General features: G+C 45.7%; 1 protein-coding gene across 1 annotated transcript; it reads right to left on the reverse strand.

Moving 5' to 3' along the window:
* Window positions 1–1,380: 1,380 nt before the first annotated feature.
* On the reverse strand, window positions 1,381–20,969 carry F11R (F11 receptor). Its single transcript, XM_014835505.3, has 10 exons — window positions 20,781–20,969; window positions 5,919–5,987; window positions 5,650–5,757; window positions 5,292–5,438; window positions 4,806–5,008; window positions 4,531–4,633; window positions 4,288–4,395; window positions 4,047–4,059; window positions 3,689–3,743; window positions 1,381–3,557 (listed from the first exon to the last, which is right to left on the reverse strand). The coding sequence occupies exons 1-10, from the start codon at window positions 20,842–20,844 to the stop codon at window positions 3,522–3,524; spliced, it is 906 nt and encodes a 301-aa protein (XP_014690991.1). The 5' UTR covers window positions 20,845–20,969; the 3' UTR covers window positions 1,381–3,521.
* Window positions 20,970–27,311: the final 6,342 nt, after the last annotated feature.

Consider the following 27,311-nt stretch of genomic DNA (forward strand, 5'->3'; position numbering starts at 1 on the left):
CCCAAAGGCAAAGTCTTACACTTTTTTTTTTTTTTTTTTTAAAGATTTTATTTTTCCTTTTTCTCCCCAAAGCCCCCCAGTACATAGTTGTATATTCTTCGTTGAGGGTCCTTCTAGTTGTGGCATGTGGGACGCTGCCTCAGCGTGGTTTGATGAGCAGTGCCATGTCCGCGCCCAGGATTCGAACCAACGAAACACTGGGCCGCCTGCAGCGGAGCGCGCGAACTTAACCACTCGGCCACCGGGCCAGCCCCAAAGTCTTACACTTATTACTACTGAATTTCACTTTGTAAGACGAAGTTTATTATTCCTGTCCATTGAGATCTTTTTGAATTCTCATTCTGCCACCTGATGAAGTTGCTGTTCCATCTAACTCCTTTCCATCCACATACCATAGCCATGCTTGTTTTTTGTCTGGGTCACTGGCAAAAAATGCAGTGAGGTTTATCCTTCATTCCAGAAGGTGGCACTCATAGGCCCTCTGTTTTATCAAGAGCTTCCTAAGTTGTCTGACTCTGTCCTGTTGATCCCGTTGGGAGGGCAGACTCAAGCGATAGTCACAGTTCAGGAGAAACTCCAGGTGGACATCATCACTTTCAATGTCCTCTCTCCTAACACCCACATAGCCATCTCTACAGAGAAAGCTAACTTGTTTCAGCTCCTCCTCTTCCTGCATTCTTTCCCTTTCAGGATCACTGTGAGCAGGACACAGGCCACCCAACCTCACCTCCCCAGCTGCCTTGCATCCCAGATCTACTTGTATGGGTTGTGTGAACTCGAGCAAGTTCCTTAGCATTTCTGTGCCTCTTTTCCCCCATCTGTGAAATAGGGATAGTAATAATACCTAGTAAATAAGCTAATGGATGATAGTAATCATTCAACAAGTTACTGCCCCAAAAAGTTCCATTTCCTATTAGACTTTTATAGCTAGTACTGGAGAAGGGACAATGAATTGGAGTAGTTACAAAATTAGAGATACTTTTTAATGTAAATTGTACTTTTCCTTCATTTATCCTTTATTAAGCTGCCCTATGCCCCATACTGTCCCCTCATTCAGAAATGGACCAACTCTATTTCCCTCCACGTCCTCTGTCCTGGCCTTGATGTGTAAAGACAGGAGCAAACACATCCTTAACACTCATTCCATCCCAGTTGCCAGTCTCCAGGGAATTTCCCCATTCCCCTCCCCCAGGTCTCCCTTTAACCATCTGAGGCATTCCCTTTCAAGCACAGGCCAAGTTAAATGACAAGGTAACTCTCAGGCTCTGGGGAAGGATATCCCTAATCTCTTAAGCAGTAAGACTATCAGGGAGATTCTGAAAGTCCAAGTCACGCTGGGAGTCCCAACTCTTAATGTAGAACTCCAGGATTTAAACAAACTCGATGTGAAAAATAAACCTTTATTACAAAAATTAGTTTTGACATTCTAAAATGAAAGCAGACAAGGTGTTTTCCAACTCCCAGGGACTGTTGTAAGCTGGAGGTAAATTCCAAGGCTGATAAGAACTGACTCATACCCATCTCGAGTGACCTTGGGAGGGAGGAACCATCCGCCTCAGACCTACAGGAGCAGTGAATCACCTCTGCTTCTCTGTGGCCTTTCCTCCACAACCCTCCCACCCTGTCTCCCAACCATGATACAGAACTGAAACATACTTTAAAAATCTCATTCTTACTGGACCATTTCATAATCTCTACTTTTATTGTCGAATTAGATTTTATTTCCATCTGGAAAACTTATTTTTTATTGGTGCATGACCCTTAACTGACGGTTTGATTTGGTTTTTGTTTTTCCTTTTGGATCCTTGATAGAAAAGAAACCTCAGTTCTGTTAAGGATTTCCAGATAAGGGAACAGAATATGGCAACATGGCGCTTAGTATCCTCCACGGAAAATCTACCCTAAAAGACTCCTTATTTACCCTCTTGCTAGTTCATAAATAGACCTGAGGACTGTGGTGGACGGGGAAACAGGAATTTAAGGGCAAAGAAGGGTCCCAATGGGAAGAGGAGAGCTATGACAGGCAGGCCTACCCTGATGACTCCTGTTCCCACTGAAATGCAGATCGCTTCATGACCCAGTCTCAAATTATCTCCTCTTTAAACGTCTACCCCACTAAATAAAGTAGTAGTTACTACTTTACACTACTACTAAAGGAGTTCTCCAAATGATTCGCGAACTCCTCCTTCCTCAGGCTCGGGAGTTTTTCCTTAGCTTTAGAAAAGTCTTTTAATGCATCTGTTGGCAGAGGTGGGAGGATGGGCACTCTCTCCTCTCACTTGGTGGGACAGACCAAGTAGAAGCCCAGAGCACAGCATCAGCTTGGCCCGGGGTGCCCTCCTCCCGCAGGGGAAGGCCTGCCACAAGAGGGCTCTGGAATGAGGGTCCAATGTTCAGAAGCTCCCCCTTGAGACGGGAAGGAGGAAGGGGTGCGACAGGGAGCCGGGGACCAGCCCAGCTTGCTGGGAAGCAGGGCTTTCGGCAATTTTCCTGTTCGTACAAACAAGGAGCCAAGGGACCTCATTCCGAACCCCACCCCCTCCCCAACAAGAAACTTTAAGAAACCAAGTTTTTATTTCCAGCAACATCCAGCTACACACAAACACACTCAAAGACAATCTCACCAAAGAACTAAGACGCCCTTCAGCACACACTCAGTTTTAGCATAGAGCTAAGACCACACGCACACGCACGCACACACACACAGGCTCAGCAAAGAGCTAAGACTGCTACACACATCCCCACAGCCTTGTAGACATGTCTTAAAAGGGTCCATCCAGTTGTTCCAGCCAAGGGAGGGGTGACGGCTCGTTCTACCAGCTCCAGCTTTTTTTCTTTAGATCAGTGATTTTAAAACTCTTCTGTTCCACGTCCCCTGAAAGCTCACTATGCTCTCCATGACAAAAGACCCCCATTTTCCTACAGACACAGTTGGTATCAGTCTGCTTGTGTTCAGGAGGAAGAGGATGCAGGAGGATTGATCCCAGGGGCGCTTCCCATGGGAAGACAGAAGGAAGTGGGCTGCAGAGGCGAAAGGGACTTGACGTCGACACCAAACAACCATTTCAGCTGCTCCGGTCTCCAGTTCCCACTCCCAAAGAGCTGGGACCAGTTCTCAGTACAGGAGGAAAGAGCAGGAACAGGATGGGCTCAAGACCCCTACTGGAGGGCCTCCACACGCAGGAGGGTAGGGACTGCCTGCCATTCTCGCCGTCTGGTTGGAAGGGAAGTCCATAGACATCACTCGGGACTCATGCCCAATCCCACATAGGGATGGGGAGTGAAAGCTTTAAACAAGTCCCAGGCCACTCCACAGCGGTGGGAAAGGAAGGGAGGGGGGAAGGAGGATGGGGCACATAGCTGGCATTATTACAAACACATCCTAACTAAGGTAAAAGTGGGGGCCCCTGTGGGGCTAGAAGACAAATAAGGCATCCTGTGAAACTACAGACATTAGGGGCCAGAGTCTGGTAGCACCTGAGCAAGGCAAGCACAGAGGACAGGAGATGAGCCGGACCAGGTCACACCAGGAATGACGAGGTCTGTCTGAATTCCCCCTGGAAAATAAAACGTCCAAGTCAGTTCTCTATCATCTTCTTTGGCTGATAACCCCCCCAACACAAACACAGGCTAGAAACCCCTCCCTCCAGCCGGGGGGCCCTCCCCATCCCAGGGCAGGTAGACTCACTTCACTTCGAGCGGTGGGCTGGCTGTAAATCACCTTCTTATTCGAACTCGAGGTCCTGTAGACAAGCCAGAAGACGGAGATGCTCGGTGTCTTAACCTCTCCTTAACCTCTGCTTGCCAACTTCAGAGGCCAGAAGTGAGAAGTTTACAGAAGCACAGAGCTCTCAGTAAGGAGGCAACAGTGGAGGGAGAAAGGACAGGCGTGGGGGCCATGGTAAGCAGGGGTAGAGATCCAGATGTCTTCCCTACCAGGCTGGTTGCCTCCAGCTCCAACCCCTTCCCCTAGGCCCATCTCAGCTTCAAACCACATGCATCCATGTTCTCAACCTCAGAGAGCCCCTGGACAGCACCTCACTCACCCTTTCTTCACTCCTGAAAGAGAAGAAATGGGACCATGAGTGTTGGCAAGATAGAAGACAGCAAGGTGTGGGGAGATGGGGGGACTAGCATGCAGCTCTGAGATGTGGGTAATTGTGCTCCCTGGGAGGGAACCCTCGCATACACTGGCTCAGCATCAGGGTCAGTACTCAGATGGCACCCAACAACTTCGCCCTGAAATGGGGGCGATGCAAAGGAGAGTCTTTCAGGGTAAATACTTACTGTCAAAGTAGCCTCGGCTATAGGCGAACCAGATGCCAAAAATCAAGAATCCAAGGAGAATGAGTGTTACAAGGACAGCTGCCACGATGCCCCCCACATTCAACTCGGCTATGAGACACAAATGAGAGGTCAGGCACCTGATGTTCACTCACGGTACTAACCATCCCGCCAAGGCCAGGATGAAAAGCAGATCCTCTCCCCACCCTAGGTCCCAACTCCAGCCCCTGCCACACCCTCACTCACTAGCTTCCATGCGCACAGCGTCCGACCTCATGGGTGTCCCATACCCATTCTGCGCCTGACAAGTGTATTCTCCAGTATCAAAGGCCGACACCGGATCAAAGACCTGGAGAGCAGAAAAGAAATTGGCTTCCTGCTTGAAGAAGCTTAGTACCTATCTTTTACGTCTCCTGACCCTAATGCCAAGTTCACCTTGTTGCTTGTTCTTCCTCCCCACCTTCAGGGGTTCTATAACCGTGCCCCCCACTCCCCACCTTTCATTCCCAGCTGATCCATACCAGCTCCCCTGTCTTCTGATTCAGGCTATAGGAAGAGTTGCTGAAGGCACGGTTGCTCTTGGGCTCCGTAGGCATCAGCACCCCGTCCCTGTACCAGGTGTATTCAGAGGGTGGGGAACCATCTTTCTCTGAGCAGGTCAGCACTGCCCGGTTCCCGATGGTGGCAGAGGAGGGGATGTTGACTGTAGGTTTGGATGGAGGCACTGGGAAGGGAGAGAAAGCACTGATCACAAGGGCAGGGAGGGTTGCCTGGAGGCTAAGTAGCTGACAAGGATGACAACACCATCCAGTAGCCCCCCCTCCCTTACCATGCCCTGAGTTTCCCCTTAACCAGGGGCTCATCCCCTCTCTGGCAGCACTGCGACTCTGAATCCCCTCACCTGCGAGCATTCTTACCATCAACGAGCTCCAAAGCTTAGCAGAGCCTCCTAAGGGTTTAGGGAAGCAATTGATTCTAAGCGCACACAGAAGACATGTGGCACATACCAAGCACAATGAGCTCGATGCTGACCTCCCCGTAGGTGTTGCCGCCATCATCAGAGACCATACAAGTATATGTCCCCGTGTCTTTCCGGGTCACTGAATGGAAGGTGATGCCGCTAGGCGAGAAGGTAACTCGGTCCTCATAGGAAGCTACCAGGAGAGCAGAGACAGGAGTAGAGTGAGCCAGAAAGCTAAGAGAAGCTGGTGGCACTCAAGGCACGAAGGGCCCTCTTCTTCCCCCAGGAAGGGCTCTGGGAAGGCCGCAGAGACTGGAGCCCCAGGGTGTGCCCCTACCCTGGAATCCAGGCACTGATCATCCCTCCACAAGCTGGGCAATCAGAAAGGAGGCAGAGCCACTCACCTGTGATCTTGTTGTTATAGCAAACAAGGCTGGTGGTGTCGCCTTGGGCAAACTTCCACTCCACACGGGGAGAGTTGAAGCCCGAGTAGGTGCAGGACAACTTGGCGGCTGCAGGCAGAATCCACATGAGCGGGAGGAAAGAGCAGTGGCAAATGGAGAAGATGGGGAAATGGCCCCAAACCACAGTAGGGCTGAATCGTCCCCAGGTCCCCAGGGGTCTGCACCTGCCCACCCACCCCTGCCACGCTCCACAGCCCTTCCCAACTCACGTTTATTCTCAGCGACTCTGACTACAGGTTCAGAAGTGTAGACTGTACCTTTGGTCAACGCCAGGGAGCCTGAGGAGGAGAGAGGTGGGCCCATCAGGAGTGGACGAGAAATGCAGTGAAGAGGGAGGAGCAGTCCCGGCCGACGGAGCATCAAAGACCGCGGCTCCCCAGCGGCTTCTTCAGCCTGGGATCCCAAGGTGAAGGGATTCTAGAGATTCAAGCTCCTCCCGGGGTTTCCATCCTCTCACCAATATCCTAATACCTTCTCTAAAAGCTTTTTGCTACAATTGCAGGCCAATGCTTCTTTTACCAATGGAAATAAACTATGTCCTTCAAGTAGCATTTCTTCCATGTTTTTTTCCCCTCTGTGACTCCCAATAATCTAATTAGATTCCTGCTAGTCCGACAGCAGCTTCCCAAATGACATTTCATGGTTCACAGAAAGCTTCTCAACAAATAATTGCAGCCACTTGTCAGACACTCCTGGCAGGAAGCCAGCAAAGCTGGAGGCAAGAGAGGGAAGGGAGAGAAGGAGAAATAATGAGGATAATAATAACACTCGACGTTTGTGGGGCATTTTGTGCTTTTTCAAGTGTTTTCACATACCTTCTGTCATTTGATCCTTGAAACAAGCATGACAGGTCAGCAGGGCAAGTATCGTTATCCCAGTTTTACATGAGGAACCGAGATGACAGGGAAGTAAAGTGCCTCAGATCACATAGCTCGTTCTGAGACGGAGTCAGGACCAGAACTGGCCTCAGACCATCTCATTAGAATCTCCCGCCCAATGGAGAAGGGAAACAAGGTGGTGTGTGGTGGGGTGGGGAGAGGGGGAAGAGGAGAGACAAGGCTAATTAAATAACAGTGGGAGGGCAGCCACAGGTTCACAGGAGGGGCCCAACATTCCAAAAGAAGCCCGTGACGGAGGATTCTGGAATAGTACTGTTACAAACCTGCTCTTACACAATTACTCTCATTCATGTTTTCAAAGCTCAAACTCATGGCATGTGCTTTATTTATAGCTTTAAGTCAGAGTTCTGTCTTCCTTAGATAAATGCAAGTGCACTTTTCCTTTATTTAATTACTCACAACTGAATATAGGCTCTTGACCTCTGAGGCCCCCTTTTCTCATCTGAAACAGGAAGGGTTTGAACTAGATGTTCTCTAAAGTCCTCGAGGTTCTTTGTGTTTGTTTGTTTGTTTGTTTTGGCATTAACATTTAGAGAGTACTTGACAGAATAACACTGTGTATAAGTCGAAATAAGTATTCTCTCCCTCATTTTAAAGATGAGAAAATTAAGTATCTAAAAGGTTAAGTGAGGGCTGGCCCAGTGGCCAAGTGGTTAAGTTCACACACCGGCTTCTGGAGCCCAAGGTTCATGGGTTCAGATCCTGGCACAGACCTACACATCACTTGTCAAGCCACACTGTGGCAGCGTCCCACATACAAAATAGAGGAAGACTGGCACAGATGTTAGCTCAGGGCCAATCTTCCTCGAGCAGAAAAAAAAAAAAGGTTGAGGGGTTGGCCCACGTTTTCACAGCTAGAATACAGCAGAGCTGAGATGAGCTTACAGGTTACTCCTATACCCCCTTTTTTCCCTTAGTACACTATACTTTTATAAACCATGCTGTTTCTCAGAAAAGCCATCAGTTTAATGGAGGCAGAGTACGTAATAAAATGTCATTCTTTTAGAAGTCAGGTCCATTTTACCTACAAATTATTTCTAATATTACCTTGTATACGAATATATGGCATTACACTTTACTGTCAAATCTATAATGAAATGTAATAACAGATACAGAAATTAAATAGCCTTTACTAAATTGAAAACTGAGGACATGGAAGTCCCTTACTCAGCTCTCATCAAGAATGCTGCTAATAAAATGCTTTGATTTTTGCCCAAGTCAGCTTGTTCTGCTTTGATGGTGGGAATTTTGTTAAGATTCTCAAATTTTACAGTTAGGTACCTGCAAAGTGCACTGTGATGCTTGAAGCGGATCTCTCCTCAGGAATGAAGGACCCCTTGTCCCAGCTGCTGGGGGAGCTCCCAGGGGAAGGCCTCCAGCTATCAGCCATCTTTGAGGGTAACCAGAAAAGCCCCTTGCCCAGGGGCATGCCTCCCACAGGGAAAGGGCGAGGGGCAGGGGCAGCCAGCATCCAATGCCTGATCAATGAGAGGAGGCGGGAGTATGAAGCCCAGCTCCATGACCCCAACTCGGGACAACACTGCAGGGCTATTCCTGCTCCAAAGTTCCTTGTGGAGCAGGCTGAGGCCTTATCGGGACTACAGTGCCACTGAGCTTCTCCCTCTGCCCAATCCTGTTCCGCCCCCTCCTTTCCATAGGTGTGGATCCCGAGAGCTCTCCCTAATAAAGGTCTTGGTACAATAATTGACATCTCGGAGTCAGCTTCCCAAGAACCCAAACTATGACGCCACCCAAATAAAGAACAGCTTCTAATTACACTAAAAGCTAGCCTTTGAAATAAAGGGCAACCAAAAAAAAAAAATCACAGCATATGAATTTGGTGATTATTTCTGCATCACTTCTGATGTTAGCTAAAGTTCTTTTTTGAGTCCTCTCAGATCATCGCATGTAAAACACATTCAGGAATTCCACCCCTATAGATACACAGACATATTGGGCTACAGGCGTCTTCTCCTTCTCCTCATTAATCCTGATTCCATGACCTCGTCCAGGCTTCTCTTCTCTTGTTTAAATACAGAGCCTTCACCTCAATGCCTTCCCACCTCCCTCTGATGTGGGACTGCTGATGTCTGCCTGTGGCCTGACTGCCAATGCTCAAAACTCTACTGGGACAGCATAACGCACCATGAGTTAGTCCAGCCTCACCACCGTGCCCTCCCTAGTCGCCACAGGATACCTCAGTCGCCCTGGTCCACAATCCCCTTCTCATTCCTGAGGATGCCTCTGGAACCAGACAGCCTGCATTCAAATCCCAGCTCTGTTACCTCCTAGGCTGTGCGACCTGGGCAAGCCACTTAGTCACCTGGAACCTCAGTTTGCCCGTTTGTAAAATGAGGATAATAACAGTTTCTACATCAAAGGGCTGTTGTTGAGAGTTAGAGAAGCTAATACAAAAAAAGTGCTTACAACAGTGTCTGACCAACAGGAAGCACCAAATAAGTATTATATCTTATTATCCTCATCAACAGCCCTTAGGCCCTTCTGTACATTCTTCTTTTCTTTTTTTTCTTTTTTCTTTTTTTTTTTTTGCTGAGGAAGATTTGCCCTGAGCTAACATCTGTGCCAATCTTCCTCTATTTTGTATGCAGGTTGCCGCCACAGCATGGTTACCAATGAGTGGTGTAGATCCATGTCTGGGAATCACACAGACCACCAATGCGGAGTGAGCCAAACTTAACTACTAGGCCACAGAGCTGGCCCCCACACTTTTTTTTCTGACTTCAAAATTTTCTTCAATAAGACATATAAATAAATATAAGTACTGCCTGAAAAATGCTTACACTCCAGCCCACCAAACCATCTCTCTCTATCCTTATAACCACCTTGGAAAGCCTAACTCGTCTCTAGAAGCTTCACAGAGAGACCAGCAGAGCTGAGGGCTTTCCCTCATGACAACCTGTCTACACCAGGACACCCCCAGTTTCCCTCCCCTTCTCCTGATCCATTTTCTATTTTCCTCACCTCATCATGGCCCCCTTTTGTACTTAACCTTGGACCTATACTTGGCATATTGTACACGCATACAAATGTCTTGCAATGCACACTGGTAGCCCAAAATAGAAGGAAATTTCATCCTTTCCATTATGAAGTTTAATTTATTCTAAATTCACCAAAAAAAAAAAAAAAGCCACAGAGTCAAAGGCATCAATAGATTTTTGGCCCTTTTCTGTACAGAAAACCTTCACAGTCTTGCACACCTCTCTAGCTGTTATCCTCTCCTCCCTTCCTCTCCAAACTTCTTAAAGAACTGGTCTACACACACTATTTCCAGCCCAAAATACCCACTCACTGCTCAACCTACTGCACTGTCTTTGGCTCTCACCTTGGAGTTAAAATTGTTTTTTGTTTTTTTTTTTTAAGATTTTATTTTTTTCCTTTTCTCCCCAAAGCCCCCCAGTACATAGTTGTATATTCTTCGTTGTGGGTCCTTCTAGTTGTGGCATGTGGGATGCTGCCTCAGCGTGGTTTGATGAGCAGTGCCATGTCCGCGCCCAGGATTCGAACCAATGAAACACTGGGCCGCCTGCAGCGGAGCACGTGAACTTAACCACTCGGCCACGGGGCCAGCCCCGTTACAATTGTTTTTACTAAGGTCACCAATCATCATATTCCTCAACTCTAAGATGCCCTGATTATGAGACATAACATCGATTTAATAATAGCTTCTTGGGGGAAAATTATATTAAATGGATGCATAGGCTGTAAGTCACATCCCAGTTTTCAGAACATTCAAGTACTCTTAGGATTAAGGGTATCCAGCACTTGCCTTTTCAGCTGCCTTCTGTGGCTTCTGGAAGACGTCTGGCCCTGCGGATCACTCCCCTCCTCGGAGGTCACCCCACCCCCTGGTCCCTGCGTACAGCCCTTCTGGTCCTCCTCCTACCTCAGAGTTTTATCTTATTCTCCTTCTTGAACTTTTTGCTTCCTCTGTCGAGCCCTTGATATTAGTGATCCCCAGCATTCCATCCTGGGCCTTTTCTTCTCCCCATATTCTCTCTAGGAAATCTCAAACACAGCCCAAAATTCGTCCAGCCCCATGTACAGCCAGCTCCAGCCACTGCTTCTCACCCAAACTGCAGACTCCTATCGCTGTGCTTTCTGACATCTCCACTTGGACTGCACACACCCCCTCCTGCCATCTCACTCTGCTCATGTTCTCTCCCAACTTCTCTCTTGCTGCTCCTCTCTCCAGCTTGATGGGATCACCACTGACTTGGTCACTTAAACCAGAAGCCTTCAAGCCGTCACTATCTCTCCTTCACTCTAGTCAAACACCAAGCATTACAGTGTCATCTCCCAAACCTCTCTCAGCTTTGGCCCCTCCTCTCCATACCCACTGCCACTTTTTAGTACCATCATCATCTGAAGAATTGCGATTGCTCTCCCTGCCTTGTTTAATCTCTACCCACTGAAATCCACCCTCCATCCCACCACTGGAGGAACAGCTAACACTTATTAAGCACTAACTATAGCCTAGGCAACGCTGTAAGCACGTTACATGGACCATCACTCAACCCCCACAACAACCTTAGGAGGTGGGTGATACTGTTATCATCATTTTCTACATGGGGAAACTGAGGCCCAGAGCAGTTAAGGGATGGTGCAGATTGAAATCAAGGCAGTTCCAGAGGCTGTGCTGCACCTAACTATACAACCTTCCTAAAAATGCAAATCTGACACTCACTTCAAACTTTCAATGACTCCTCATTGCCTATAAGACAAAATCCAAATTCTCCAGCAAGGCAAAAAAGCTCCAGCACTATCTGACTTTGTGATAAGTTTATCACCTTCATCACCCGCTCTGCTCTTGCAATTTACCCTTTAACAATACAAAACTACTCACAGTTCCCAGCAAAGACAGGCCGTTTCACAAGCTCTGCCTTTGCTTATGCTATTCCTGCTATGTGAAACACCCGTTCCCCTCTTTCTTCATCTGGCCAGCAGCTGCTCATCCACACTATTTTCTGAGAAATGACCTACCCCACCCTTAAGCCTCACCAGAGCCAGGTTAAGGCCTCTTTCCTAGGCTCCCCTTACCCCATGCAAAACACCATCAAAGAGATTCCCAAGTTATAATGACATCATCTGCGTACACGTATGGCTCCCCTACCAGACAGTAAATCCCCAGGGAGAAGGGACAGTGTTATTTATTATCCTGAGTACTCAGCACTTAGCATCACGCCTGGTACCAGCTGACATTGAACAACACAGAGCCTTAACGAATTAGGTCATAGCAGACCATACACCATAACAACTACTTGTTAAGGTTTATCTACAAAGATAAGACATACTTTTCAAACTGGTGGATGGGGGCATGCCCAAATGGAGAAAAAACAAACTTAAAGCTCAACCTTTTTAAAATTTTAATACCAGCAAAGGTTTTTTTTAAGTATGCTTTTTGGTGAGGAAGATTGGCCTTGAGCTAACACCTGTTGCCAATCTCCCTCTTTTTTTTTTTTTCTCCCCAAAGCCTCAGTACATAGTTGTATATCCTAGTTGAAGGTCATTCTAGTTCTTCTATATGGGACACCATCTCAGCATGGCTTGATGGGTGGTGCATAGGTCTGTGCCCAGGGTCCGAACTGGTGAACCTCGGGCCGCCAATGTGGAGCACACGAACTTAACCAGTTGGCCATGGGGCTGAGACAGATCTGCACCTGGGCTGCAGTATGGCTGGTTTCCTGCATCCAGGGAAAGTGTGCAGAGCCAAAAGTGGAAGAAGTACCAGGAAGTCTTCTCATGCAAGGTCTAAAATAGCAGTAGGAAGTAGGGGAAAGGTGTGAATCCATTTAAAACATCCCCATTTTCTTCATGATCACAAAAGCAACCAAGAAACTCCAAGGAGGCCCAAGTCAGCTGAGGAGGAGACCCTTGGCCACAGTATTGCTTTTTGTAGAACAAAATCTTCAAAATGGTTTATGGTTGTTAGGGACTGAATTGTGGTCTCTCAAAATTCACATATTGAAGCCCTAACCCCCAGTACCTCAAAATGTGACTGTACTTGGAGACACAGCCTTTAATAAAGAGGGGATTAAGTTAAAATGAGGCCCTTAGGACGTGCCTTAATCCAATCCTGACCAGTGCCCTTATACAAAGAGATACCAGGGAGCTCGTCCCAAAGGGGACAACCACGTGAAGAGGCAGCAAGAGGGCGGGCATCTGCAAGCCGAGGAGAGAGGCCGCAGAGGAAAACAACTCTACTAGCCTGGTGATTTTGGACTTCCAGCCTCCAGAACTGTGAGAAAATAAATTACTATTATTTAAGCCCCCCGGTCTGTGGTATTTTGTTATGGCAACCCCCCGAACAGACCAATACAAAGGTTTAAGCTGGGTATCAGCAGTGGGCATTCTGGTTGAATCCCCAGAGACCTCAGCCTTGACTTAAGTAAGCGTGATGACGTTTACGCACAATGAAAGAACCAACAGAACTCCTGAAGACCTTTACAAGGCTTGTCCTATACTTTTAACTAATCATATCTGAATTCTAGACACATATTACTGAGCATGACCAAATGAAAAAAATAATAGCATGAATAAAATAATAATAGCAGTTAACATTTCTTGAATATCTACTATGTGCCAGGTATTGTTCTGAGCCCTTTACAGGATTAATTCATGTAATCCTTGCAATAATGCTATGAGACAAATAGTATTGTTGCTCTCATCTTACATATGAGTTAACTGGGACACAGAAATTAAGTAATTTGCTCAAGGTCACAAAGCTAGTAGGTGGCAAAGCTAGGATTCTTTGTACACTTTTTCTATTTTTTTCGTGAGGAAGACTGGCCCTGAGCTAACATCTGTTGCCAATCTTCCCTTTGTTTTTCTCCCCAAAGTCCCAGTACGTAGTTGTAGCTCATAGTTGGAGGTCATCCTAGTTCTTCTATGTGGGATGCCACCACAGCATGGTTTGATGAGCAGTTTGAAGGTCCGTGCCCAGGATCCGAACCAGTGAACTCCAGGCTGCTGAAGCAGAGTGCACAAACTTAACCACTCAGCCGCAGGGCCAGCCCCTAGGATTCTAACCCAAGTAATCTGGCTCCAGTACAGGAGACATCACACAACTATGTAAAATAGATATTGCCATCCCCAAAGTCAAGCTAAATCAGTTTGTACTGACATAGAAATACATCCAAAACACATAAACAATATGTAGAATATGATCCTATTTTTATAAATTATAAAAATAACCTGAGTATATGCATAAAAAGGTCTCTAAGAATAAACTCCAAACACTTGACAGTACATATTATCTGAGAGATGAGACCACAGGGAGCTTTTCTTCGCTATGTTCTGCATTTCTGTAAAAAGCAAGTATGTATTAAGTGTTTTAATTTAGAGAAAAGGGAGTAGGAAAGGGGAATAAAAAAGAAAAAAAAATCAGACAGATCACAAGAAAAATAAAACTAAGCCAGAAAGGAAGGGCAAAACAAAGTCAAAAAAAAAGGAAAGATGATAAAGAATAACAGGAAATACTCAAATAGTGGCACACCAGGAAGCCCAGAATGATTAAACAAAACTTTAAAGGTAAAACGAAGTACAGATGAGTCAAACATATGAAATAGGAGATTATGACGCCATCAAGACCCTAGACAGCATATATGAGTCCGATAAATGTCGAGGAGAGGAAAGGGGCAGGAGGAAAGAGAGCAGAGGCAATGTGGAAATGCTGCGGTGGAAGGAGAAGAGGAAAGGAGGCAGGTGGAAAGGCACAGGGGTAGGAAGTGGAAGAGAAGGTGAGTGAGGCAGAGAAGGGGAGGCAGTGATTCAGGCATTAATACCTAAATCAATTCCCACACATTTTCATACACATCAGAAGAGTTGGTGGTATATAAATCTGTAAGACTGACGATATAATTCCCGAAGATCACTACATATCTGAATAATAAACCAACTGTGGCAAAGTGTAGTTTCCAAAAGGGACACACTTATCTGTATATTTATCTCATCCCACATGCTTTTCCTACAGTGAGACTGAAGTAGAGCCTCAGTTCCCTCCTCTTGAGTCCGGGCGAGGTCCTGTGACTGCCCTGATCAATGGAGTCACAGCAAAAGGGATACATTGAGCCCTCACATTCGGGTTAGTGCCTTAGATGGATTTTCTCATTAAATTCTCCCAAAAACCCTATGAAACAAGTACTATTGTTATTATCCTTTTTTACAGATGAGAACACTGAAGCTTAGAAGAGTTGCCCCAAATCACACAGTTACATATAGCAAGGTGGGAATCTTAACCCAAGCCTGCCTATTTCTGAGCTTCCAAAACTATTATGCTACACAGCATCTACATCGGACAAGCAAGGAAATCCCACCCATCCTTCAAGGTCCTGTTCAAATGTCCCTTGATCCATTATGCCCTTCTCCAATCAAAATTAATCTCCCCAACTTCTAGAAATTTAGCCTAGGAAAATAACCAATGGTAAGCTTAAAGATTTGTGTACAAGGACAATTTAATGTTATTTAGTACAGCAAAGAAAAAGAAAACCAACTAAATGCTCAACAAAAGGAGAACAGTTAGGTAAACTGTGGTATAGCCATAGAGCAGAATACTACAGGATGGATTTTGCTTAAAAACACACACACACACACATACATACACACACACACGCATTCATACAGGAACAACTAGAATGAAACACTAGCAATGTGTTTATCTCTATATAGCAGGATTACGTGTGATTTTATTTTCTCTATATTCCTGTTTTCCCATTTTTCTACGCTGAGCATGTATCATTTCTTAATTAAAAAAATTTATCTTTTTAAAAAGTAACTCTCTTCTCTTCTATGCTCCCAAAACATTTTGTACTTTGATGACAGCCCCTGGCACACTCTGCTCCACATTCTACTTAGTCAGTATATGTCTAGGTCCTTGGGAACAGAGACCAAGTTATGTTCGTATCCTCCCCACTCCTAGCACTGGGCTTTGCCTAGAGAAGGTGCTCGATGAGCCGCACAGAAGCAATGCTGCGATGGGAAGGTGGTCACAGAGGGAGACCAACAACCAGCCCTTGTCCCGGCAGGTCAAACCCACAACAGAAAAGCTACCTCCTACAACTGCATCATTAAGAGAACGTTGTTTTCTCTGTATGTTCTGTTAATTATTAGAATCTCACTCAAGCCGCTTTCGTGCCACGAGTTTGTTTGAATTCATTTTTTTAAAAAAGGAAAGAAAATGAAGGAAGCCAGCCAGCCAGCGTCTCTGGTTTTCTCTAAGGTTTCAACCAAACTTCCCCTTTAGGCATCTGACCCTCATAGGACCCTCCAGCTACACGAGAGCTAGAGCTGCTGAACAGGCAGGATGAGCCAGAGGCTCCGAAAGCCACCAGCTACAGCGCACTCAGTTTACCTAATGGAGGCTAACCGTTACCAATACCCTTGGCTCCCTCAGAGCTTTTTGATAGCAGGTGCTATTCATTTTTTTATCCCTAATCTCCAGCACAGTGCTCAGAACATAGTAAACACCAATGTTTGTTAGATTAACAAATACATTTCGGGCTGGCCCGGCGCAGCAGTTAACTGCGCATGTTCCGCTTCTCAGCGGCCTCAGATCCACTGGTTCAGATCCCGGGTGCGGACATGGCACCACTTGGCAAAAGCCATGCTGTGGTAGGTGCCTCACATATAGAGTAGAAGAAGATGGGCATGGATGTTAGCTCAAGGCCAGTCTTCCTCAGCAAAAAGAGGAGGATTGGCAGTAGTTACCTCAGGGCTAATCTTCCTCAAAAACAAAACAAATGAATTCGATGTTGCAATACAATTAGAATCTGGACCTAGGGCTTCCACCCCGGGGTCCTTTCCTGCCCACCAATCACCCTGTAGAGACTGAACTCCCTCCTGGAGCTTGCGTGGGACAGATAAGGAATGCTTGGGCAAGAGGAAGGCTTTGTGAGCCCAAGAGGTCAGGCTAGGACCCAACAGCCACCCTTGGCCGCACTTTCAGTGACGTGGGTCAGCTGGCACAGCCCTCTGAGGATGGCAGAAAGTGGCAGCGGCAGTGTAGGGCAGGAGTTTTCACTACACTGCTCCCTGCTGCCTTCTCTCAGCAGAATTTCCAGTTCTACCTGCTCAGCTCCTCCCCTCCCCCACCCATCTCCCCATTACAAGGGAAGGTGGCGCACACCCGCCTGCCCAGGGCTCACTCCAGGGGCCTGGCATCCAACTTCCTGCCACCCAGCTGCTTCCTCCTGTCCAACCCACACACTGTGAAACAAACGACATGAGCTGGACTTTAGACAGAAACCCTGCTTATCAGGGAGTCCCAGGCAGATGAACTCTGAGTCTTCAGCGCCTGGAAAACCCCAGGATGCATCCACTCACACTGCCTTCCACAATCCCCTCACAACGCGGAAACCTCTTCCATAACTACATTTGACGAGTGGTGATCCAGGTATTTCATGAACCTCTGAAAAAAAGGAAGCAGGTCTGAGTTTAGAGATCCCCAAGGTCTCTCCCCGATGCTAACAGATGTGAAAAACCAGCTCCATTATTTCCTGATCTATCACATAAAATGTGTGTAGCTTTTAAATCTCTTTGAGCAGAGGTGTCAGCCATTTCTGTGTCCATAGAATAGGTGCCCCTGGGGCCAGTTGACTTGTGAGGGGGGGTGGGGAGGAGGGCGATCCTAATGGCCAAGCCCACAACACCTGTAATACCAATATGAAAAGATCTCCAGGGTATATTAAGTTAAATAAACAAGATGCAGGTAGCAGTAGAACGTACATAGTGTGCGTCTTTTTGTGTAAGAAACAGAAGAAGAAACAAATTTGTATTTATATACACTAGTATCTGCTTAACAAAACACTGGAAAGGTACATAAGAAACTACAGAGAGATAGGGAGGGAACAGGAACAGGCTGGGAGCAAGATAACTCCTTTAATATCATCTGGATTCTCAAACCACGTCAATGTATTAACCTATTCTAAATAAAGGAACTTTTTCTTTTTAATTACAGCAGCTCCACCTCAAGGCAAAATTAGGCTGGAGACCCCAGACAAGCCCAGATCACAAAGAAACTGAAGAGAAACAGCAGGAGGTGAAAGTGTCCTGGAGCTAGGAAAAGACAAAGGTTCTGGAATTCCACTACCACAAATTTCCTAGTTCCGGCTACTGCCAGTCACCGGTTTCTAGCCTGGTTTCGAGGGAACAGCTCTTTCCTGGGAGTAAATTCAGCTGGGAGAGGGAGGGGAGGAGGAGTGACTCACCAATCTACAGTTTCGAGGTATGTCTAACCCTGAATGGCAAAGCTAGAAGGGCTCGAGTTGGAAACATCAGCAGGAAACACCACGACTCAGGCTCACAGGCCGCAGTTCCTCCCTCCTGGAATGCCTCAGTGGGGACACTACAGGGGTGGGGGGCAAACACCAGGGTTCCAACCTAGGTTCCCCTCTCTCCCCTGTGGTTACCCCAAACGTCATCCTGACCACACGGCACCCCGCTGAGCGGAAATGCCTTTCCCTACCTGGGAGGTAGCTGGGAACTTTTCTAAGTACAGGCTCTCTAGAGAGGGAGACTGGTACTCTTTTAGACACGAGTTTTGCTTTTCCCAAGCCCAGTGCTCCCAGTGCTTCACCTCCCATCCCCGCCCGAGCAGCCTCAGGCCTTCCTCTCCGCTAGCTTCCCCAGCCTGCAGTAGGGCCTCTGCTTGACTTGATCATGTCTTGCCCTTTCCTCTTCCTCCCTGATGGCAGAGCCCACAATGAGCAGCAGCCCTGGAGGGAGGGAGAACACATGGGAATCTTGTATTTGCTTCTGACGTCCCAGGGGCAAAGGACAGATTAGATGCCCAAGAAAGAACCCCTGCCATTTGGGTCTATCAGGGTCTCTCTGCTTTCTTTGACCTACTCTACGAGGGGCAGCATTCTTTCATCCTCATAAAATCCAAAGGGGATATCAGCTGCCCAATAACAAATAATCCCTTCACATATATGTAATGTAGCCATTAGCCCAGTTGATCCTCAGGACAGGCTTGGGACAAGTATTATTACTCCTTTTTACAGATGAAAACACTGAGCTACTTAGCCTAAGATCACAAAGAAGGCAGAAAGCCAAGCTAGAACCCTGGGAGGATGACCTTGCCTCTAGTCCCATCTTCATTGTACTAATCAAATCACTCCCCCCAGCTCTAGCCTGATTTAAATGTGACAAAGTCAGTTCCTCACACCCCCACCCTGCCCCCCTCCAACACCTTACTACCCAGGACCCACTGTCCTGTCAAGCTTACATAATATCATCTCAGGCTCCCTCTGAACCGCTGTTTCTTGATTCCCTGAACATCCCCAAGGTCAGAATGGTGCCATCACAACCCTGTCAGAGCCAGTATATCACTGTGTGATTATCACAATATAGAAAATTAGAGGGAGAGAAAAGAAGAGGGAAGGGGAGCAGCGCACAGTTCCAGGAAGCTTACAAGCCTGACAAATACTGTCACAAATAAAGTCACTGACTCAGAAACTTCTAGGTTTGGGGGGAAAAGTACTATCACAGTACAAGGGTTGGGAAAGTCTTTAGTACTGAGTCACACAGAACCAAAAAATGACCATGAGTGTTAGCAGTTCTAAGATAAATGCAGAAGTAAATAGGTGAGGGTAGGAAAAGAATGAAAATTGAAAAAAAAAAAAAAGGAAGGGGAGAATGGAAGAATAGAATGAAAGGGAGAAGTGGGAGAATAAAGAATCTGGTGGGAAAGAAAAACAGAAAAAAGAAGTAAGATAGTGGACAGTATCCCAAACTGATGTCTGTGATAATGGTTCCTGTGCCACAGGCTGCCTGAGATGCAGGATTCAGGAGTGGAAAAGGAGAAGGGAATCAGGGGACTTTGGATCCATTCCCAGGAACTTGTGTCAATCTGGAAAAGTCATTTCCTGTCTTTGGACCTGTTTCCTTATGTGTACAATAGAGAGAGGATTAGACTTGCCTCTGGTCCACTCCACCCACAGGGTTTATGTTTTTGTGATAAGGGACAAAGGACTAGTCAATCCATCTGTCTCAGGGCAGGGAATCTATTTCCATCCTTCAAAACTGAGCAAAATGAAATACCTCATAACCACGGATATTGAGTGTAAATGTTCATTTCTTTTACACTTCCTAAAACATGGACCTTGAGAGAAAAACAGAGATTCATGCAGAACACATACTGACACAACTATCCACATAAGCACACGCACACTCAAGAATCAGACAGATACATATACAGGTGCTGACACAGGTTGACTGACGAAGGCACAAACCTTTCACTCAGCCCGGTACAAACACATCTATAGACAGAGGCATGCCCCAGCAAGCCAGCCTCATTGTTCCACAGCAAAGGGAGTTTACAAAGGAAACAAACCCTCTCATACACGGCCAGGGGGAGGGCAGAGTTCTGGCTTAGAGAAGGATCCAGCCAACCAACAGACTGGCCCTCCCCCTGGGAATAGTCACTCAGTCAACAACATTTGTTAAGGACTTTTCGGGTAGCCTAGAGAAAAACTCTGAATTCTGTGCTCTGAGAAATTTCAGATTCCAGTCTTATTTCGTCTTGAGAGTTTGCGCCCGCTTTTCCCAGAGCAACCACCGCAACCCAAAGATCCAGGGCAGCTAAAGAGACCCCTTCAGCAACAGCCAGGGAAACATACCACCTCACCCCACCTCCTTTAGATTTTCTCTGAGAACCTTCAAGAGCAGAGCATCCACGGGCCAAGGGAGTCAGGGGGTGAGAGGCTCATGGCTTCTCTTGGGTTGCTCGCGGGTGTCGGATGCGTACTGGAGGGGAGGAATGCCCTTCCCAGGTGCGTGTGGAGGAGGAGGGCTGGGTAGACGTTTGTGGGCAGGGTCCTCGCGCCTATCGACCCTCACCAGTATGTGAGGATGGGGAAAAGGGGAGCCAACCCCTCCCCGTTATTTTTGGTGTATATGCGGAAGAGGCAGCTCCCTCCCGGTGGGTGGTGTAAGGGAAAAGGTCACAACTCACTGGTATGGGGGAGGGGAGCCAGCCACTCACCAGGGGAGGGGAAGGAGAAAGAAGAGAACTGAGCCAGAGGTGGAAAACAGGACCAGGAGAGAGAGGCAGGCAGGTTTCTGAACTCCTCCCCACGCGGGCAAAGGGCGTGGGGAGCGCCTCCCTCCAACCTCTGACCCGACCCACCGATTTCTCCCGAAACTCCGGGAACTTACACAGGATCACCGATATGAAGAGAAGCAACTGTTTTCTCCCGTCTTTCGCCTTTGTCCCCATCATGATGAGGATCCCGAAACGACAGCGGCCCCCGAAGCCCTGGGAACAGACACAGCTTCACCCACAGCAGAGCGGGGACTAAACTCCAGCCGCCAGGTTGAGCCCCGCCCGGCTCTTCCCTCCACGCCCGATTGGTCGGCGCCCCGCCCCTGCACATTCCGATTGGTGGAGGCAGCCGCCGCTCCGTTGAGTGACTCACCGTCGCCAGGTGCAACTCCGCCCACTACTCCCCACCCGGGCGGATTGGCGCCTCTCCAAGCCCGAGCCGCCCTTATTGGCCGGTGAGACTGTGGCGTAAGGAGCCAATTCCTCACCTTCTGCAGGTGAGGACATCCTGATTGGGCGGCGTTCTTGAAGTAGGGATTTTCTGACTGGCTGGGTTCTGAGTTTGAGCTGGAGGACTAGAGGAATCGCTGAAAGGAGGAGGCAGGGAAGGTAGTCGTACTGCGGGGTTCGCGGGGATGGGCTTGATTTTGTTTTTTGTCGTTTGTTGGTATGTAAATTGCTGGGTGTTGCAGAAACCTTGGTCCCTTTGGCAAGTGAAAATCACATATTCATACGCGAGAGTTGGGGGAGAGGACCAGGAGAGAAGTGGAATGATACCTTAACACAACCCCCAACTGTGTTCCTCTGTCGACCTGGTTCGCAGCGTTCACAGGCTTTGAGAGTTGGGCTGCGCAGAGAGGAGGAAAAAAGAAAAGAGGGGAAGGGAGTGCTCAACTCAGAAGTGGGAAAAGCAGAATTAGAGTATCTCAGAAAGAACTTTAATACACATGTGCGCCAAACACACCCAGATAATACAAACTGACCTACAGATGCTCTATAAACATCATTGTGAGTGATCGTGGGTATGTCCTTTACGCGTTAGATCTGCCAGCAGAGCCCTACATTTTAGAATTATTTTATCTTCTCACTGTGACTAATAGTTGGGTGATGACTAAGACCCTCTTTCTATAGACTGTTGATACTCAAGCTTTCTGTTAATATTTACATTGTTACATCTTTTTAAATTGAAACTCATGCTCAACACCTTTCCTATTTCTAGTTTCTTTTTAAAAAATTTTTATTTTGTTAATTGTAGTAACATTGGATTACAACAATATAGAGCTTTCAGATGTACATTGTAATATATTTTGAATTCTGTGTAGATTACATCATGTTCACTGCCCAAAAACTAATTATAGTCCATCCCCTCACATGTGAGCCTAATCACCCCTTTTGCCCTCCCCCACCCTTCCCCTATGGCAACCACCAATCCAATCTCTATTGCCATGTGTTTGTTTGTTTTTATCTTCCACTTATGAGTGAGATCATATGGTATTTGACTTTCTCCCTCTGACTTATTTCACTCAGCATAATACCCTCAAGGTCCATCCATGTTGTCACAAATGGCCGGATTTCATCATTTCTTATGGCTGAGTAGTATTCCATTGTGTATATATACCACATCTTCTTTATCCATTCGTCCCTTGATGGGCACCTATGTTGCTTCCAAGTCTTGGCTGTTGTGTATAATGCTGCAGTGAACATAGGGGTGCATGTATCTTTATGACTTTGTGTTTTCAAGTTCTTTGGATAAATACCCAGCAGTAGGATAGCTGGATCATACGGTAGATCTATTCTTAATTTTCTGAGGATACTCCATACTGCTTTCCATAGTGGCTACACCAGTTTGCACTCCCACCAGCAGTGTACGAGGGTTCCCTTCTCTCCATATCCTCTCCAACACTTGTTGTTTCCTGTCTTGTTAATTATAGCCATTCTGACCAGAGTGAGGTGATACCTCATTGTGGTTTTGATTTGCATTTCCCTGATAGCTAATGATGTTGAACATCTTTTCATCTGCCTGTTGGCCATCTGTATATCTTCTTTGGAGAAATCTCTGTTCAGATCTTTTGCCCATTTTTTAATTGGGTTGTTGGTTTTCTTGTTGTTGAGCTGTATCAGTTCTTTGTATATTTTGGATATTAACCCCTTATCTGATATGTGGTTTGCAAAGGTCTTCTCCCAATTGTTAGGTTGCCTTTTCGTTTTGTTGATGGTTTCCTTTGCCGTGCAGAAGCTTTTTAGCTTGATGTAGTCCCGTTTGTTCATTTTTTCTTTTGTTTCCCTTGCCCAGTCAGACATGGGACTTGAAAACATGCTGCTAAGCCTGATATCAGAGAGCGTACTGCCTATGTTTTCTTCTAGAAGTTTCATGGTTTCGGGTCTTACATTGAAGTCTTTAATCCACTTTGAGTTGATTTTTGTGCATGGTGTAAGGGAACGGTCTACTTTCATTCTTTTGCATGTGGCTGCCCAATTCTCCCAACACCATTTATTGAAAAGACTATCCTTCCTCCATCGTATGCTCTTGGTTCCTTTGTTGAATATTAATTGTCTGTAAGTGTGTGGGTTTGTTTCTGGGCTCTCGATTCTGTTCCATTGGTCTGTGTGTCTGTTTTTATGCCAGTACCATGCTGTTTTGGTTATTATGGCTTTGTAGTATATTTGGAAATCACAGAGTGTGATATCTCCAGCTTTGTTCTTTTTTCTCAGGAATCCTTTGGCTATTCGTGGTCTTCTGTTGTTCCATATAAATTTTGGGATTCTTTGTTCTATTTCTGTGAAAAATGTTGTTGGAACTTTGATAGGGATCACACCGAACACTATAAAACATTGTTGAAAGAAATCGAAGAAGACGCAAAGAAATGGAAAGATAGGGGCTGGCCCATGGCCGAGTGGTTAAGTTCATGCGCTCTGCTTCAGCAGCCCAAGGTTTCGCCCGTTCAAATCCTGGGCGCGGACATGGCACTGCTGGTCAAGCGATGCTGAGGCGGCATCCAAAATACCACAACTAGAAGGACCCACAACTAGAAATACAGAACTATGTACCAGGGGACTTTAGGAGGAAAAGGAAAAATAAAATCTTTAAAAGAAGAAAGAAATGGAAAGAATTCCATGCTCTTGGATTGGAAAAATTAACATCGTTAAAATGTCCATACTTCCTAAAGCAATCTATAGATTCAATGCAATCCCAATCAAAGTTCTAGTTTCTAATTTACAATGATTAATTTTAACTGAACTTAGTGTATACAGGTTACCTGTGGGAAGACTTTCAGGACATTATCTCATTGCAAGTAAAATCCACATTTATCCAAAACAGTGGTGTTCTTTGACCTTTTGCTTCAAGCATTTCACCTTTGGTCTCATTCCTTTGTCCACATCTCTTGGGCCAAAGGTCCACTTCCGGTTCCACCAGAAGCAAAGTTTATCAAGCAATATTTATCAAGCACCTACTGGGTGCTGAAGGAAAATACAAGCAAATATAAACCACAATCCCTGCCTTCAGATGATTTGCAATCTACTTCCTAGACTAATGCAGGAAACAAGACAATATGTAACCAAAAGAGAAACTTCGTATTACTAAATCGAAACAAATACTTGGGTGGCAGCCATGTGTAAAGCTCTGTTCTTTTCCTTCAAAGGAATTAGTCTTGGAGAGAGAGACATATACAGGATGTTAAAGTATGAGAGTAAAGAGGATCAAGGGAAGAGCTTAGAGCAGGGACCAATCACTGTGGACTGTGATTGTCAGAGAAAACTTTAAGATGGGAGCACTTGAGCAGGGGTTTAAAGGAACTCTAAGACTGATCTAGTCTTTAGGTAGAAGGGTCATCTTAGAGGTCATTTAGCTCATCCTCGCACCCTTCACAGGAAGGCCCATACAACCACCCAGAATTTAGACATCCTCTGCTTAAACTCTTCTTAAAATTCTTAAGGCAGACCATTCTGCTTTTTGTACAATTCTTAATTATTAAAATATCCTTTCAACAAATTGAAATCTGCCTCCTGGTAACTTCCAGCCACTGTTCTCTGGCATTACACAAAATGTCTCATTATTCTTTGCCAATGACAGCCAGCCCTTCCTTCAAGTATTTTAAGATACTTATTATAAGCCTTCTGAGTCTTTCCTTCTCCAAGCTAAACATCCGTATATCCTTCAGATAGTCTTCATATGGCATGATTTCGCAAGCCTTCCACCCCCATAATGAGTCTCCCTCCTTTAGATAGTTCCTTGTTTGTTCATAAACTAGGCATTGAAGAAGCCATCTCTCTATGGGATGGACACATCTCAGTTCAGACCCAGGTCCCCAATATCTAGCTATGTGTCTTCAGCCAGTTCACATCTCTCTGAAATTTTCTGCATCCAGAAGGTAGTTATGATGATGGTAATATCATTTACCTTATGGCAAAACAGGATTAAATAATATAATAGACATCATATGCTTAGTACAGGGCAAGGTACATTTTAAGAAATGAAATGGTATCTACTTGCATCACCCTTATTTACAGCCTAAGAACACATTTGCAAATATAATAGCCATATTACACTATTGAGTTATAGTCAATTTGTAGCAAACTAAAACCCATAAGCCTTTTATTTTCACTCGGACAACTATCTTTTTTTTTTTTTTTTTTTTTTTAGGAAGGTTAGCCCTGAGCTAACTACTGCCAGTCCTCCTCTTTTTGCTGAGGAAGACTGGTCCTGAGCTAACATCCATGCCCATCTTCCTCTACTTTATATGTGGGATGCCTACCACAGCAGGGTTTGCCAAGCGGTGCCATGTCAGCACCAGCGAACCTCAGGCTGCTGAGATGAGGAAGATTCAAACTTGACCGCTGCGCCACCAGGCCAGCCCCTCTGGACAACTATCAAATCAGGTCTCTTACATCCTATACTTGTGCAGTTGTTTCTTAACCAAAGTACATTTTGCATGTATACCTATTCCATTTTATATCTTTTTGTTTTGAAAATGAAATAGTAATATGTAGAAAAGTATACATGAAATGTTAATAATTAATATTAAATGAAAAAGTAATTACAAATAGTATGTATCCCAGTTATTTTTAGGTAAAACATTTGTGCATACATTTACAAAGCATGAAAGTAATTTTAGAGTATGCAAATAATTTTATATTCACCAAGTTCCTTTTCCCATATAGTTGCTTAAATGAATAATAAACTTTTAAATTGTATTGTCATTGACATTTGTTTCCTGTAGACTTTCAAAAGAAGAGCAGAGTTTGTAAACTTCAGGCTGGTGAGTTTGTCTGCAAAATAGAAAGTTCTGGAAGGGCTTATTAAACATAAATCTGGGGCCAGCCCTGTGGCCGAGTCGTTAAGTTTGTGCGCTCCGCTGCAGCAACCCAGGGTTTCACCGGTTCGGATCCTAGGCGCAGACATGGCACCACTCGTCAAGCCATGCTGAGGCAGCATCCCATGTGCCACAACTAGAAGGACCCACAAGTAAAAAAAATATACAACTATGTACCGGGGGGCTTCGGGGAGAAAAAGGAAAAATGAAATCTTAAAAAATATATATATATATCTTGATTCTGTCATCCAATATATTAGCAGTCACACTGGAATTTGTATTATATGCATGTTTCATAAACACGCTATTACCTAATCCAGTAGGTTAATAAAAATATTGAACAAGCATGGACTTGAAAACAAAATCCCCCAGGGCTGGCCTGGTGGCACAGTGGTTAAGTTCGCACATTCCGCTTCGGCAGCCCAGGGTTTGCCAGTTCAGATCCCAGGTGCGGACATGGCACCACTTGGCAAGCCATGCTGTGGTAGGTGTCCCACATAGAAAGTAGAGGAAGATGGGCACGGATTTTAGTTCAGGGCCAGTCTTCCCCAGCAAAAAGAGGAGGATTGGCAGCAGATGTTAGCTCAGGGCTAATCTTCCTCAAAAAAAAACAAAAAACAAAAAAATCCTGAAGTGACCTCTTTCCAAGCTGGCATAGTACACTAACAGCACCCTAGGTATTGATATTTTCAGATGTTTCTGTTGAGAGATGCTGTGCTTCTCTCATATATTTGTCTGATGGATACCTTGAATTTTATATTAGATTCTATTGGTCATTTCGCTTTGATCTCTAGGAAGACCAAATCCAAATCTGCAATCCAAGTCCAAAAATTGACATGCATCCCTAACTTCATTTGTCTGTGTCCTGACTTCACCTGACTATGTTATTCAATTTTCCCTTAGCCCTGACGTATTTTTTAAAATTCTTTTATCCTTTTTGGCTGTAGGGTTTTGTGCACATACAAACATACTGAGTGGGTGCTGCGATGTGCTACCCAGACTCCCCTTCAGGAATGATCGACTTATTCCCCTAGCTGTTGGCCTTTTTGGGAATGGCATCCACTGCAGAGAGGCACCTAGGCCTAGGACGCAATCCCTTCCCAGGGTGACCTACATCTAGTGACTAATCAGTGTGTGTCATTCAAGGGTCACCTTGAAAGAAGTTTCATTGGAGTAGTAGGGTAGGCAATAAAACCTGTATGGTATGTCAATAATACCTCAATTAAAAAAAAAAAACTGCACGGAGTAGATGAGAGAGTGTAAATTGAGGAAATAAAAACTGTGACTATAGCCAGCCTGGTGGCACAGCGGTTAACACTTACAGAAATTGAC

The sequence above is a fragment of the Equus asinus genome, chromosome 25 (assembly GCF_041296235.1).
Source record: "Equus asinus isolate D_3611 breed Donkey chromosome 25, EquAss-T2T_v2, whole genome shotgun sequence".
Classification (NCBI taxonomy): domain Eukaryota; kingdom Metazoa; phylum Chordata; class Mammalia; order Perissodactyla; family Equidae; genus Equus; species Equus asinus.

Coding starts and splice junctions, on each gene's coding strand:
- F11R (XM_014835505.3), bottom strand. CDS start 20,844: ATGATGGGGACAAAGGCGAAAGACGGGAGAAAACAGTTGCTTCTCTTC. Junction 5,439..5,649: donor CTATAACAACAAGATCACAG/GTGAGTGGCTCT, acceptor CTCTCCTGGTAG/CTTCCTATGAGGACCGAGTT. Junction 5,009..5,291: donor CATCGAGCTCATTGTGCTTG/GTATGTGCCACA, acceptor CTCCCTTCCCAG/TGCCTCCATCCAAACCTACA.